General features: G+C 40.2%; 1 protein-coding gene across 10 annotated transcripts in view; it reads left to right on the top strand.

Annotated features, from left to right (window-relative positions):
- Positions 1-16,574, top strand: part of TBCK (TBC1 domain containing kinase) — a 181,165-nt gene that overhangs the window by 82,458 nt on the left and 82,133 nt on the right. For all 10 annotated transcript variants that reach the window (XM_043545291.1, XM_007054394.4, XM_043545292.1 and 7 more), the window contains 3 exons: positions 2,376-2,459; positions 7,970-8,055; positions 14,983-15,019. In XM_043545291.1, the coding sequence (XP_043401226.1) occupies positions 2,376-2,459; positions 7,970-8,055; positions 14,983-15,019 (207 nt within the window). The remainder of the gene's footprint in view (positions 1-2,375; positions 2,460-7,969; positions 8,056-14,982; positions 15,020-16,574) is intronic.

The following is a 16,574-nucleotide window of genomic DNA, read 5'->3' as shown; positions in this document are numbered from 1 at the left end:
GCTCCCGGAAGCAGCGGAATGTACCTCTCCGGTTCCTACATGGAGGCGTGGCCAGGCAGCTCTGTGCGCTGCCCCATCTGCAGGGTGCCGCCCCTGCATCTCCCATTGATCACAGTTCCCAGCCAATGGGAACTGCGGAGGCAGTGCTTGCAGTGGGGGCAGCATGCGGAGCCCCCTGGCTGCCCCTATGTGTAGGAGCCAGAGTGGGGACATGCCGCTGTTTCTAGGAGCCGCGCGGAACGGGGCAAGCCTCTGACCCCACTTCCCGGCTGGAGCAGGGAAGGCCCTGGACCCTGGTCCCTAGCGGAAGCTTGAGGGACAGATTAAAACGTCCTAAGGGCCGGATTCAGCACCCGGCTCATAGTTTTCCCACCTCTGGCTTAAGAGCTCATTTGACAAAGGCCTTTGCGAAATCAAATGCATTTTTCAGTGACTTTTTGATATTGTACATTTGTAGACTTGGTCTTCCATGCATACTTTTACCAAGCGTTATGCTATTACAACTGCATCTAGATCAGATGTAAATTTTGGGAAGGCAGTTATTAGTTCAGTTAACTCCGCACGTCACCTCGTTGTGGTACTGCTTGAGAGTCATCTGAGTGGAATACACGTCTGCAACATCTTGAAGAAGAAAAGACCTACCTGTCAGGTAACTGTTGTTCTTTGAAATGCAGGTGCAGGCGGGTATTCCATGGCCCTCCTTTCCTCCCCTCTGAATCAAAGTTTCAACTCTGATGTTCTGTGTGAAGGAACTGAGGGGGTTTGGGGTTTAGCTCTTAATTAGCCAGGAAAGGGCAGGGAGAAGGGGTCAGAAGGTGTTCTCACCACCCCTATGGTACTGCTAGGCAAAGTTCTCTGACTTTGGTGCACGGGGTCACATACGCCTAAGTGGAATACATGTCTGCACCCATATCTTGAACAACAGTTACTGTACAGGTAGGTAACTGTCTCTTTTCTTACTGAAAGAGTAAGTGCTGAAATTTGGGGGATAATACACTGTATTCTTCAGGTAACAAAGTGGTTGAATCCCTACTTCAGGTACAAAATTTGTTTTTACCTGTAGACCTGCCAGCAGCACTTCCATAATATACATATGCCTCTTTTTCTGTGAATGTTCCGTAGTGGAGCCTCGTTTCTACTTTCTTGATTCTAGCTTTCCAAGTCCCTAGCTCAAGTAAGATCCTACATGAAAACCAGATAGTTTAGTCTCAGTCCAGGCAAAACAAAGATTTGTTGGGAGAGAGGAATTGAGAGGGGTTGTGATTGCTCCATCTATTGACAGGATATATCTACCCTTTGTCTTGGTGGTTCACAATCTTGATGGGCTTAGTGGACCATCCCAGCCCCTGGATTCTTATATCACCGCAGCATTCCAAAGCTGTCTGTCTCTCATATTCTACTAGTTTAGAAGTTGTAACTTTCCTGTCATTTGCAGACAGCGGTACAGTTACACATACTTTGTCATTTCTTTGCCATTGTTAGGACATCATAAACCAATCAAGAGCAACTTTTATCAGTGCATAGTAAAAATAAACAGTGTAGGGTTGGAAGTAAAGATTTGTTTTAGCAGTTGTTTGTGTTCTAGTAAGGCTTGAGACCACAACCTAGATCAGAATCCCATTTTGCTAGATGCTGTAGGTACTAGGGAGAGAGCGAGGGAGACCAAATCACACAGGGCAGATGTTAGTCACATCACTTATTGCGCCTTTTGGAAGGCACCCAGGTACTATGGTGGTGAGGGTGGACTAAGAATTTCTATATAATAGAAACAGTCTAACAATCAAAATATAATTAGAAGAGGTAGGAAAAAATGTGAGGCAACTGAGTCACTGAGAAGAAATGTCTTGTCCCGTGTCAAGAAGTCTGTGGCGGAATGTGTAATTGATCTCTGATCTCTTGAGTTTCAGTTTAGCGCAAAAGCCACAAGATTATCCTTCATTCCTAAAGAATTCTTTCTAAAAAATTCCATTGTAACTGCAAGCAGACTTTAGGTAGACAGATGTGGTCACTCAAGTTTTGGAACTTGGACAAGGTTAATGCCTATATTACAATAATTGATATGGGAACACTACTGATCTGGAAGTCCCAAATTTTTGTACTTTGCCTCAAAACTAATACATGGTAAAACTGAATTTATTTGGATTGTTCATTGCATAATCAGTAGCAATAGAATATTTCTTGAGTACCTTTAAAATAATTTTTTAAAAGGAAAAGTGTTGTTTTTCATGCATTTTACACAGTTAGTTACCATGTGCACAGACTGATAACAAATCAGGTATAAACACTTCTTTAGTAATGAATGTTTTCCGTGTAAAGATGTTTTTTGCAGACTCTACCTTCCTAGCTAATGTTGTCTTGTCCTAATTCTCTTTTAGCTCTTGCATATGCCTGCATGTCTGCTTTTATTCCCAAGTACCTGTATAACTTCTTTTTGAAGGATAATTCTCATGTCATTCAAGGTAGGTTGATGTTTGTTTTCCCTTTTCTTCTAATAAGAGAGTTTATGGAGTAGTTATTAATGCTGTGTTTTCAAGTAAATTTTGTTTTTTCTTCAGTGGCTTTTTAATTGACAGAAGTAGAAGCATACCCTTTCAGTATTATAGAAATACCCACTTATATCTTCAAGTAGCTTATTAGGAGACCAGGGTAGTAATCGAAGGAACAACGGCAAAACCAAAACAAAAATAAGTAGGGAAGTGTGTGAAGATGAAAAACTAACCAACAAGCAGCAGCAGCAAAAAAAACACTTGCTGCTCTCTGAAGCAGTTTTAAGCAGGAACCAATCAATGTAATGAAATAAGAATGCTAAAAAGACTCTCTCTGCACTTCGTATCATGGTGGTCTATCATTGAGGCAATCCAAAGCCACTTTATTGCAGACTGCCATTCTGCTTCAGAACAGAAGGTGAGAGGAGCAGCAGATATCAGTGGGTGTTTAGAGAATACATTTACTTTAGTAGAGGGTCAAGAGTTTGACGGGAGTGCCCTATGCCTATACTTAAAGCACTACAGTGGCACAGCTGCAGCATTTCAGGGAAGACACTTGCTACGACGGAGGGATCATCCCCTCACTGTAGGTAATCCACCTTCCTGAAAGGTGGTGGCCCAGGTGTATGGAAGAATTCTTGGGTGTACCTAGTCCTGTCTACTCCAGAGGTTATTTTGGCTTAACTATGGCTATAGCTACACTAGAGAGCTTACAGCCATTTATTAGCCATTTATTAACTTGCATCTAGTGTCAATCTAGTATAGCCACTCTACACCGACAGGAGAGAGCTCTCCTGTCGGTTTAATTACTTCAGTGCCCGTGAGCAGTGGTAGCTGTGTCAGCAGGAAAAGCTCTCCTGCTGGCATAGCACCATGCACACTGGCGCTTAAATTGGCATAAATTAATAAATAGCTAATTCATACCCCTGAATGACGTAACTTGTGTCGACTTAAGCTGTAGTGTAACCATAGCCTATATCTGTCAAGGTTTCACACTCCTGAGAGAACTAAACTATGTGGATGTAACATTTCAACATAAACCAGTTGGTAGATCAGTTGTATGACTGATCTGAGGACAAGTCTTCCTAAGGAAACTGCTCCATAGCTCCTGGTTGTTATTTCTTGGCCTCAACAGCCCTATAAGTAAATAGGAGGAGGAGTGGGCTGTCAGCTCCTTTTAATATGGAGACAAAGTGGAGAAGAAATTTGGGAGGATTAGGAAGCCTCCCAGAGAAGAAGCCATCCTATCTGAATAACAAATTTAAAAACATAGAGGATCTTTACTTCAATCCACACTCTGATGTCCTTGTCATCCTTTCCCACATCACTAGCCATCAAATGCGCCGTTGACAGCAATTCTAACAAGCATTATTCTAATTTGAATGATTTAACACCTCGTGCTGTTTGTGAGATTCATGAGTCAGAAGTGTGTCTTAATAGCTTGGTTAGGGCATTGTCTCTGTTGACCTAACAATGTTTTTTGTCTTGGGAGTCAAGTTGGCAGCTGTATGAAAAGGAACAAAAGATTATTCTTCAGAAACTTTAGTTAGAGCATACAGGAAAATACTTTTGAAGTCTCTTGCGCGCTTTTTTTTTTTTTTTTTTTTTAAGCAGAGGGGAGAAAGAGAGAGAGATGGAAAATTAATGCTAAAAAGGTAGATGTTAATAATCATGATGCATAGCTTCTCACTTTTTTTCATTGGTTATGACGATTTGTACCTATTTAACAAATAATACATCTTGCTGAAATGCACCACGTGCACTTATAATCCACAAATAAACGTTATTACAATACTTTCCCTGTATGTCTTCTACTGAGGAGAAGCATTTATTTCCTCCCCTCATCTCCAAAAAGATATGGGAAAGTTCTCAGAAGGTCAGCAAAATGATTGGACATTAAGATTCGGGGTAGGCAGTAATATGAGGAGAGACTAAAAGATTAGGACTGCATAGTTTGGTATGGAGATAAGTGAGAGTGGAGGTGTGACCCAGACATATGACATAATGAATGACGTGGAGAAGGTCAGTCAGGAGATTTCCTGTTTGCACTCTATCATAATATAAAGGCAAAGGGGCACCTGATGAAACTAAAGGAGCATATTTTTAAAGAATAAAATAAACTGTTATTTTATACAATAAATAATTTGCCTGTGGAATTAACTGCTTTAGGGTTTTTTAAGGCCAGTGTAGCTTAGTGAGATTTTTTTTTTAAAGGTTGAGACAGTGATATGTAGAAGAATATCATTTGTAGTGTTGCTAACTAGGATACAATGAGAGTTATTGATCTTCATGTGTCCAGACCTGAAAAAATTACCAGATGGGTTTAGGCACATGGTATGATATTGCTCAAGTAAATGTATGATGTGGTCTTTACATCTTGCACTGCAGCATCTGGTATGGGGATATTAGACTAGCTGGACTGTTGGTGTGTTCAGATTTGATTTCTAGCTGTTGGTGTTCAATATCAACTTATTAATATAGTTTTAAAGGAAGGTTTTGTGATGGTTTTGTTTAGTTTGGTGTGCTGAGCTTTTTCCTATTCTCTGGAGACACTGTGAAGAACAAGGCAGGATGGATCATGTCTGATTACATCACTGCAATTTTAGCACCTCACCACTTAATGGAATAAAAATCTTTCCCAGCGCAGAAAGGTTCAGCATATCTCATTTCTGAGCCTGCCCTAAGCAGTTAAAGCACAGTTTGTCAGATTTATCAGATACATTTCCCCATATGAAGTAAGATGTAAGAGCAATTAAAGGTTTATAGCTATAGAATATCAAATTATGCGAAAGAATAATTCATATAATAAAATTCCAGCCAACAGTGTTTGGCAGGACCTAAATAATGTGTTTTCATGAAGGATTGTGTGTCTTCAATAGACCCTTCATTAATCATATAATACCATGCAATAATTATATTTTATGAGTCTGGCTATACAAATAAAAACGATATTTAACAAACTATAGTATATCTGTGCAGAACCACCATAGGCACGAATTTCTTGTTTAAAAGGAAATGTGCTTTAGGGAAGTTAATTGTGAATCTGTTTTCATCAGCACGCATATGACTGTATGTGATTACTGGCTTTATATGGCTTGGTCTGCACTACCAGTTTATCACAGTATAACTACGCTATCTACATCCCTGAGTGACATTATTATACCAACCTAACCCCTGGTGTAGACAGAGCTATGTCGATGGGGAGAAGCTCTCCCGTCGACATAGGTAGCGTCTTCGCTAAGCGATACAGCAATGCAGAGCGTGCAGCTTTGCCACTGCAGTGCTGTAAGTGTAGAAAAGCCCTGTACCTTACCTGTGGTTGCTGGGTATTTTATTAACTCAAATGTGTCAGCACTGAATGTGGGAAAAGCTAAATTAAGCCTGGCTTGTCCAATCAGCTTATGTGGATAATACATGCATACAAGGAGATTGGGGGCTTGTCTTCACTGCAGTATTAGCTCAAGGTATAACTTGAGTGTTGCCCCTAACATGACTCCTGTTGATGCATAAAAATCTCTAGCTCGAATTAAGTGGTACTTTAAACTTTAGCTAGCTGTTCTATCAGAATATGTGAGTTAAAACTTGAGTGATACTGGAGCTAGTAATGCAGTGAGGATGCAGCTACGCTGTCTTAGTTTTCACTGCTTAAAAAGGTGTGATGTTATGGCCAGCAAACATGTGATTGTTATCTTGTTGCAAAATCCTAAGTGGAGATGGGGCACTTGTAGTATTCATGGCGAGATAGATTGGTGAGGTCAGCATTATGCCTCCACCCCCCACCCCTCCAGCCTGTGATTAACCTCATCTAGTTTATTTCACAGTAAAACCAAAGTGCCTTGTGTTCACTATGTTTTACAGTGGGATAGCTGATGCGCATTATTTATCCTCGGGTAAAACACACAGTTTTTTGGTCAGTGAAATCAAGCCCTATATTGCTAATCCAGTCATTCTGTGCTGCTGATCCATTGTGCAGATCAAGTTTTTTCTTGTATAGGCACCTATTTCCCCTCTCCCTTCCCCCTCCCCCCCCCCCCCGATTTTTCACACTTGCTATCTGGTCACCCTAAATTAAGATAACTCAAGACAAAAGACAAGCTCTGATGCTGATGTTTGTACATGGAATGTTTGCAAATTAAGGAGGGGCAGTTAGGGGACTTCCTAAGGCACTGTAGCAGCACTTACTGACCGTTCACTTCAGAAGCTTTTATTAAAGGGTGCCTGGCTATGACATGAAGATGCTGCCTTAGCAGAGTCTTTGATGGAGGGGCCTGGAAATCTCTGCCATTGGGGCAGGGTTATGCAGTGTCAGGCAGCAGCACTGTTTGGAAATTTGAGAACTTTGTGAAAGGGAAATGCAACCTGTCATGAAATTGCAAGGTTGATTCTTGATTCTGAGCCTAAGAAAGGCTCCACTTGCAGATAGAAGGCAAATGAAATTGTGTGTAAGGGGGAGGAAGGGGAGAGAAGCCTTTCGGGGATGAGTTTCCATTTTGTCTTCTCCGAAATTAAATGTGAATGATGATTGAGGCGATTGAGTTAAACTGTCCCTTTCAGCTTGATGTGTAGAACTGGGGATATATTATTAAATCTGTCCTGTAATAATTCTTTTCCCTCCCCAGAAAGGAAAATAAAGAAGATAGGTGTTAATAAAGGGAGGAGAGACTTAACACTTCAATCCACATAATGAAGTAAACAAGTTCATTTAGTAGCAAATACGTTCAGTGTGGTGATATCTTTGTAGTTTTCAGTGCATGTCAGTTCCTGGAAATTACTGGAAGAACCTTGTTCTAATTTACTTTAATCAGTGTGATATGCCCAAGGCCTAGTTCATATTCATGCTGAAATATTTGCTATTTTTTAAATTGTGTAATTTGCAAGTGTGTAACACATCAGGCTATGAGCACCAATGATTTGTTTTAGCTGTATCTGAGTGGAAAAGGAAGTATGGAAAGCCCTAAGGACTTATCTACATGTACAGCACTGCACCGTTGTAGCGCTTAGTGAAGATGCTTCTTACACCGATGGGAGAGCTTCTCCTGTTGGCGTAGATACTCCATCTCCTCAAAGGATGGTAGCTGTGTCGACAGGAGAAGCTGGTCCTGTCTACATTGGGGGCTAGGTCGATATAACTACATTGCTCAGGGGTATGGATTTTCCATACTCCTGAGCGACATAGTTATACCAGCATAAGTTCCTAGTGTTTTAGACCAAGCATAAGTGTAAAGAAGATAGAAGCTGTGTACTGTTGAAGATGCACATGGTATAAACAGGGAGAGGAGAAAAAACTTTAAATGGATTTTAAAAAATATATTTGTCCTAATGGATAATATAATAGTTAAAATGGTGTTGTATGTATAAAGAAAAGTGCAAGCTTCATAATTAATACTGTTCCAAGCACATGTATTCCTTGTGTGTGAGTTAAGTGTGCAGTTGTGTGTTCTCTTTTTTTTTGGCAATGATCTTAAACATTGTTGTCATTTCAGAATACCTGACAGTGTTCTCCCAGATGATTGCATTCCATGACCCAGAGCTGAGTAACCATCTCAATGAAATTGGCTTTATTCCAGATGTAAGTGCTAAGGGTTCTTGTAAATGCTGTATAATAAAGGTAAAGAGAAGAAAAAAGGAAGAGAGGGTAATTCTAATAGGGTGTTTCTAGATTGTTGCTGACACAGTGAAAGTTGCCTACAGAAGAACTTTACCTCTGTCACTGGAAGTTTGATCTGGACACAGTGGCAAAATGAGGACAGAGACATGCATATAATTAAGTGGCAGGCCACAGCTTTTATTAAATTTCAACACAAGGGAGGGGCACTACCTGACATCACTCATAATCTCTTATACTAGGCATTTACTTAGCTCAAGTGGGCAGCAGGGGAGAGGGCTACAAGACTCCTTACCATATAACCGGTAGCTGGCACCAGGATTACAGGTCTCCTTACCATAATATGAGGTAGGCTGTCCTCACCCAACCCCCCAATACTCAGCCCTCCCAAGAGGGGGACAGAGGGTGCAGCAGGGTGGGGACCTCAGACAGTGAAGGCCACAAGGTCTCACCCTATCACATGAGCCCAAAGCTCACCACCAAAATCCCAGGTCTTTTACCTCCTGGGAACTGTTCATTTTTATTCTTTTAACTACACTGGAAACTGGCCACAAATTGCAGCAAATAAACAACTCCACCCCAGAACCTCAGTAGGAACTAAGGATATGTCTGTACTACCCCTCAGATCGGCAGGCAGCGATCAATCCAGTGGGGGTCGATTTATTGCATTTAATCTAGACACGATAAATGGACCCCCGAGTGCTCTCCCGTTGACTCCTGTACTCCACTGCCGCGAGAGGCGCAGGCAGAGTCAATGGGGGAGCAGCAGCAGTCGACTCACCGCAGTGAAGACACCACAGTGAGTAGGTCTAAGTACATTGACTTAGCTACGTTATTCACATAGCTGAAGTTGCGTAACTTAGATCGACACCCCTTCTCCCCCCAGTGTAGATCAGGCCTAAGTGAGTTCCTACTTACAACCCACTGTGGCTTGCAGGTGCTACAAGGAAGGCAAAAATCTTCATGGTCCTCCGCCAGTTGTCCCATGGGAGAAAAAATTCCTTCATGACCCCCTGAACAGGCAATGGGATAGTCCCACAGCATCTGTCAGGCCAGGTTTCCATTCCTATTTTGTGTGGGTAGAATGGTCTGCTTGAACCGAGCCAAAAGATGCTCCATATGGTCCCTGCCTTGGGCTAAACCCTGGGACCTGGGGAGTGCTGGCTAATCAGCACACCTCTCCCACAGCTGGCCAATGGGTGCTGGAGATTCCCAGGGTAGGAGCTATTTACTGTCCCTTGGCGAGTGTCTCCCTCCCTTGCTACTGGGACTGCTTCCCTTTCACTGCTGGACCCTACCCGTTGATCCTGGTGGGTGGCACTTCTCGAAGGGCTTATGATTAAGGCTAAAATTTTGTCATGGATATTTGTAGTAAAAGTCATGAACAGGTCGTGGGCAAGATAGAAAAATTCACATTAGCCCGTGACCTGTCCATGACTTTTACTAAAATTATCCATGATAAAGTGGGAAAGGACTGGGCAGATGCGGAGTGGCTGGGAGCTCAAGGGGGCTTAGAGCTGCAGGGTTCCCCTGTCCACACCCTATCGGGGAGGAGCTGCCAGTGTCCCCTGCTGCGGCAGCAGTGGAGCTGCTAGGGTACTCCCCTGCCTTCGGCGGCCGGGGGCTTGGGGGCCGTTGTCTCAGGTGGCTCCCTGTTGCTGCGGGAGGCGGCGGGACCATGCAGCTCCCAGCTGCTGGGGCTGAAGTCATGGAGCTCTTTGGAAGTCACGGATTCCATAACTTCTGCGACCTCCGTGTCAAAATCGTAGCCTCACTTATGATGAGATAGTTAAACTTTTTGTTGTTGTTCAACTTCATTCTTAAAAGAAAAATATCAATATCAAAAATCACACCCCTGATCGACATCATAATGCTCACCTAATCCTCACTGTAGACACAGCTATGTTGGTAGCAAAATGTTTTCATTCCAGGGAAGTAGTTTTCCTACACTAATGGAAAAACCATTTCCATCAAACTAGGCTACGTCAACACTACAGGATTATGCCTGCATAGCTCTGGTGACATAGTCTCTGTATTGTAGATATACCTTAAGCCTGTACTGAGGTGACACGCTGAAGACTCGAAAGAGAAGCATTGTTAACTGATATGGGCGGCACTCTTCAAAAAGTCTGGTCAGGTTATAAAAAGAACAGTCATTAAAAATACGTGGCAAGCTTTATGACAGTACATGTAATAATCAGTGTGGGCGGGGAGAAAGGAGGGAATCATCACCATGGAAGAGGGGAATACAGGTTCAGTGGAAAGAGGGGAAATATAGGGTGTTTGGTTCAGGAATATATTTTCTGAACAGTCATGATTATCATTTTATTAAAAAACTATGTTCCTTCAAAAATTTTAAAGGTAAATCAGTGCTTTTGCAGAAATTGCCTGCTGTTACAGGGCCAAATTTGCAGAACTGATTTTTTCATACACAACGTCTGTATGAATTTGTGTATACTCATGAAGTGATCAGGAGTTTCATATTTAAAGGATACTTATGCATGTAATTATCAGGTTTGTGGCCACAAATGAAGCTTTTGCCAGGAAAGCATAAATTAAGTCTGTTGTACAGTTTTTTTTCTTTTTGATAACAGTGTTTCAGGGTGATAAATAGGGTTGTTTATAAATGATCCAACTTCAGACAGGATATAGCGACACTTAAAAACTAACGTAATACGTCCAGTCAGCTGAAGAGACCGGCTAATGTAGTGGGTTACACACGGATGGGTTAAACTTACTTCGGTGTAGAAAAGACCTTACTAGGCCATATGCATCACTTCAGGCTAGTGTCAAGGGGGGAAGAAATCTATTCATCTATATAAAGCCGGTGAAATCAGGGTTTTATGTAGATGAAATGCACAGGACTTTGAAAAAGCAAAATGCAAGCTCCCAACATGGGGCTGGGGCACAGGACTACAGCATAGCCATCCAAACATACTGTGGCCATTAATTCAGCATGTGAATTGGAATAGCAACATAGAACGTGTACATATGTACGTTCCCTGACCCATCCCTTTGCCTATCCTTATCATTGCCATTCATACCATCCTACGTGGACCCACTGCAGAAAATCATCTGCGGAGCTCCTCAGACAATGACTCCAATCATGGGCCTCTTATGGGCCCTCAGACAAATTGTAGATGAGATATGAATAAACAAACCATTTATTTGTACATATTTTTAATTATTTGTATTATGGTAGTAGCCAGGAGTCCTAATCAGTATCAAGAATCCACTATGCTGGTTGCTATACAGATGCACAGGCATACTCTGTCCCAGAGACCCAAAAGCCTAAGATAGGTGACAAATGAAGGGAGTAGAATAGAGAATCCAAAATATATACCAATTAGGATGTACAACTATAAATTTTTTTAAAAAGTATTTGCATCATACAAATAAATGTATTGGCAATCCCCGACTGTTCTAAAGGCTAGCTACACCTCCTAAGAGGAGTCATTCTTCCTAAATCACCTGTCACATCAAAATATTTCTGTTCTGGGTTCTGCCTTTTAGATTAGTAAGAGAGAGGGGTGTTTTTGCACCTGTAGCAAGACAGCCCAGATCCATCAAGGTGAAGGATATGCACTTCAGTAATGAGATCCGAACCAGAGTTTCGTGCCTGAGTACTAATCCTATCAAAGTAAACCCTGATTAATCTTTCATCATTGAAAGGCAGGCTCCCACTGCAGGAAGGATTGTGTTTCCTGGCACCCTTCCATTTACTTTGGGTCATGTAGCTCTCAGAATATTGAACGCTGCTGAAGCTTGAATAGTTGTGAATATTGTTAGCTGATGTGGTGCCTGGTTTAAATATATTGCAGTGGCTATGTGATTTACATGTAAATGGAGATATCCGTAAGGTGAATTTTACAGGGTTTTTTTTCTTTTTCACTGTTGTGGAGTATGAACTTATATAATGTTTTATAACATCTGTTCAGTATTTTACTAAATAATTCTAACATCAAAATCCGTCCATTTTTAAGGGAAGAGAAACAAGGAAATGAGCCACGTTACTATAAGGGAAACTGTATCCATAAATTATTCTGAATAGCTTTCAACTGCAAATAATAGAAGCTAGACACAGTTGTCAGCTGGCCATTAACAGAGATGACAAGGTCTGGCTGCAGTTACTTAATATCATCTTGGTAATGCTGCTGTTGTAGACAGACCTCAAATTGGATTCAGTGATATGCAGGAGGTATCTGTAATAAGGCTTTATCTAACTAGAGTTAAAAGAACACTGTTGCCAACATATTTTTCGTTCTTTTTATTTTCCTGTTTGTTTGTAACTACATTTGGAAGCCTGAATTAAATTGTCCTTACTGAAATATACTTTTCTCTCTTGCAAGCACGCGCTTGTTCAGTCATGAGTGTTTGACGGCTGGTTTTTAATTTTCATTTAATAGGAAAGCAATTGTTTTGTGTTCTACATATTTGGGATGAGAGATGGGGATGGATGGAATTAGGTTTAATCCTTTACATTTATCTTGCCCGCTTATGGGTACTCTGTCCCCAGTCCTTCAAACATTTATACATGTGCTTAACTTTAAGCATATGAATAGTTCATTTAAGCACTTACAAGTGCTATAGAAATTGAAATTAAGCATGTGCTAAAGTGTTTGGCGTTTCAGGGCCTTCATTACCAGTATCTGGATAGGGCACTGAAATAGGAGATATAAAATTTGAGTTTTAGTCCTGCCATTCTGCCACAATATTGCTCAGTAACCTGGGGCAAGTAATTTTTAATTCTCTGTTCTTGGCTTCCACTTCTTCACAAGAAGTCAGTGAGGCCAAAAACTTACCAAGATTCAGAAAAGGACTCAACATTTATATGGCTATCAGGAATATGCAGGGTTGTCACAATTATAAAAACCTTGGAAGGGACATTAAACCTGATGCTTCAGGGTTTAAGCCAGTCTCTGACTAGGAGGAGGAGACCTGATGTGGGAGGCAGACTATCTCACATTTGTCCCCTTTAGGATTCTTATGCTTTCTGTAGCATCTGGAGTAGAGACAGGGTACAGAGAGTTAATGGACCTTGGGTCTGAGCTAGTATGGCAATTCATATGTTCCTGTATTTGGTTTGTGAGGAAAAATGTTTAAATTTACCAAAGTTGTGAGTGTATGAAAATCACACTAAATATGTGTAGTAGATACGTTTGTTCAGTTTATAAATTTGCCGCTTACTTAAAGAAATGTATATCACATGTGTTGGCAGTTACAGTAATTAAGTTTTCTCTTTTAAGAATTGCCTTGCCAATTAATAAAAATACTGTACCAATTATCTTCAGACTTGGATTGTTTTGTAGATGATGATGATTATCCTGTAATATATTTTACTCCTAAGTAGTAATAGATACTCTCAACCTTAACTCTATCTTAACAAAGTTTTTGTCTGGAAATTTCCTTCTCAAAATGTATACCTAATGGGTAAATCTACTTTTTGTAAATTCTCAGAAAACTCGTTGTGCATTCAAATGATGATTGCATTAATTTTGGGGAGGATAGGCCATATTCTTCATAGATTTAAAAAAAGTGGTTGTATCGCTGCTTTTATGTGTACAACTAAACTCAACCTTATCTATTAAACATCGATAATTATGGGACTGCAACTCATGATCTCAGGCTGTTTCTCAGATAGATGTACTTTTACAGTTGTAATGAAAGTATGTATTTTGATTCATTGTTTTTACAATGATGTGGAAGTTCAGCTGATCTGTTTTTTCATGTGACTTAGTGTCTATGAAGTTCAAATATTGCTCTTATTGAGTACTGTGTAAATTTTCTTTAAAATATTGAGCAATACTCATGTGAAGGGAAGATACAGGGAGACCCACCAGTCTGCAAACCCATTGCAGTTTGAGCTCCAGTGGAAAAAGGTTGAAAATCACTGCGGTGATAGTTTTAGCCAGTCCTAGCATGCAGTTATTCTTCCCAGATGTTGCTAGGGGGCAGTATTTACTAAGAATATCTTTATTTAGAGTATAGTGGTTTGACTATGTACATACGGCAGCATATTTGTTTTAAATTCATGTTTGTGAGGCAAGTACTTTAAACCAGATACATTTTTCTCCTTTTGGATCTTCATTTTCCACTTTTGACCTGTTACTGTGGAATAATAAGACATGAAGGAGGGATGCTGAACAATGCAATAGCTCTCTCTTTGCAATAAAAGCACTGGAGATAAATTATCATAATATTTTTATACTTACCTCTTCCCCTTCTTGTTGTAGCATTATATTGTAGAAAATAACAAGGATAATTTCCCCTTCAACTCCTATTGTAATTTCCCTAATAACTACCTACTACTTAAAGATTGTTTGGCCTAATTTTTTGACATATTGGGTAGTTGTCAGGATTGGTGAGTGACATTTGTTGCCAGGTCTGTGTTTTAGGGATAAAGTTTTTTACTATTTGTCATATTTACAGCATGTTAGCGTTTTCTGTTATGTCCAATAGTTTTGTATATTTCTTTTACTTGTGTGTTGAAAAAATGTGTACACACCTAAAGCTATAGGTGTTGGTATTTACATTCAAAATTACACACACAGAAATGTAAATGTAAATGCCAACTTTCAGATGTCCAAGATCAGTCATTTTTGAGTTATCTGTATAAGTGGGATGGGAACTGTGATCATTTAATCAAACAAGACTTTGGTTTTTTAATTTTCATGAAACTTAAAAGTGGCTGAGACGATTCTGCTCAGCCTTTAAGCAAAGGAAAATTCAGCCCCAAACGTGAAGTTCTGTATAAGTTACATTTATGTGAAAATGGTCTTATCACTGAAACTTGAAATGCTATACAGCTTTAAATGTAATAGAAAATCAACCTTGACAAGGCCTTCAGCACATAACAAAATGTGTTTTTTATCCCTTCTCTTTCTCTTGTAGCTGTATGCTATTCCTTGGTTTCTCACAATGTTTACACGTGAGTATATTTTTTTTCTTTGGTTAAATATCAACACTGTATGTTTAACTTCTCCCATTTTTCCATAGAATATACATTTCAGTTTAAAAGGGAAGAATATAGACCCTTCACTCCTAGATGGCTAGTTCAGATTCACCCCAGGTTAACTGGAGTCCACAGGGACTTTGGTTTTGTACACTGAAAACCAGTCTTTTCAGTTCCATGCATCTATGAGAAAACTGGCCTCTTCCAGCTTTTGGGAGGGGGGAACCTCCCATTTCAAAGATCTGTTACATGTTCCAGGCTTCCCCTAGTTGTAATTTGTATCCTCCATGAACTTATTTAATTATTTTTTGAACCAAGTTATCCATCCCAATATCCATGGCAATGAATTCACTGCATTATGTCAAGAAGTACTGCCCTATGTTTGTTTTAAAGCTTCTGCCTACTAATTTAATCAGGTGATCCCTCGTTTTGTTTTATGTGAAGAGATAACACTTCCCTATTCACTTTCTCCATACTGTTCCTGATTTTATAGACCTCTGTTGTGTCATACTCTATATAGATTCCATGGCAACTGGTACTTTTTCTTATTCCTGAAACCAGGGATCAGTACTGAAGGAGGAAGCCCTTACATAGACAGAAAATCTTCATATATAATTTGTCACATTTTAAAAAAAGTAGAGCCAATTTTTTGAGGTGAGAAAATGATAGTGACTTTGTTGGGTTAAAGGCCAGCATATGCAAATACACCTTAATTGTATAAACCAATACTTTACTATTGCACACATCTGTTACTACCCTGCCATGATTTTATGTTGTTCCTTGGACAAAAGGAGTATTGTACCTGAGTAAGGTTAAATGATAGAGATGATTCTATATGGAGATAATGCATTATTTCAATTGTAAAGTAGGAATAATCCATTATACTTCCTCTTCCCCTCTGAGATATGGTTTCCGATTTCATATCAGATGGCATTGGAGTTAATTAAAAAAATAATTGATCAGTTTTCCTATTAGGAAAAGAATGTACGTTTTATATACTGACGAAATATCAAAGAGTTAAAGATTGCCTATGCAATAAAGCAGTGTTGTCTGTTGACTACTGTTGGTCCATTCAGTTAAACCTTTTGTGAGCATAGCAATTCTACCCGTTTTTCCTCTATTCACAGATAGTTTAAAAAAAAGATTATTTAAGCATGCTGGATAGGATAAAGTCATCTGGAGTATTTTATGTGCAGATTGCCATTAGTCCTTTTTTTCCTGAAAGAAAAGGTTCTTCTTCGAGTGCTTGTTCACGTCCATTCCACATTAGGTGTGCGCGCGCTGCATGCATGAGCGTCAGAAACTTTTTCCCTTAGCGGCTCCTGGCGGGCCACCTGAGTGGTGCCACTGCACCTCGCATATATACGCCCGCCGGCCTGACCCCCTCCAGTTCCTTCTTACGGTCCGTGGCGGCACTGGAACAAGTTCTCTTTCTCTCTCTCTCTCGTAGAAGAGCAGTCCCTTAGCCTTTAGAGTAGCTGTTATCAGTTCGTTTACATATAGATTGTGAACACTTAAGTGATTAGGTGCT

Source organism: Chelonia mydas, chromosome 4 (genome assembly GCF_015237465.2).
Source record: "Chelonia mydas isolate rCheMyd1 chromosome 4, rCheMyd1.pri.v2, whole genome shotgun sequence".
NCBI lineage: Eukaryota > Metazoa > Chordata > Testudines > Cheloniidae > Chelonia > Chelonia mydas.
Note: the sequence above shows the minus strand (reverse complement) of the source record. Positions and strands in the feature narration are given on the sequence as shown.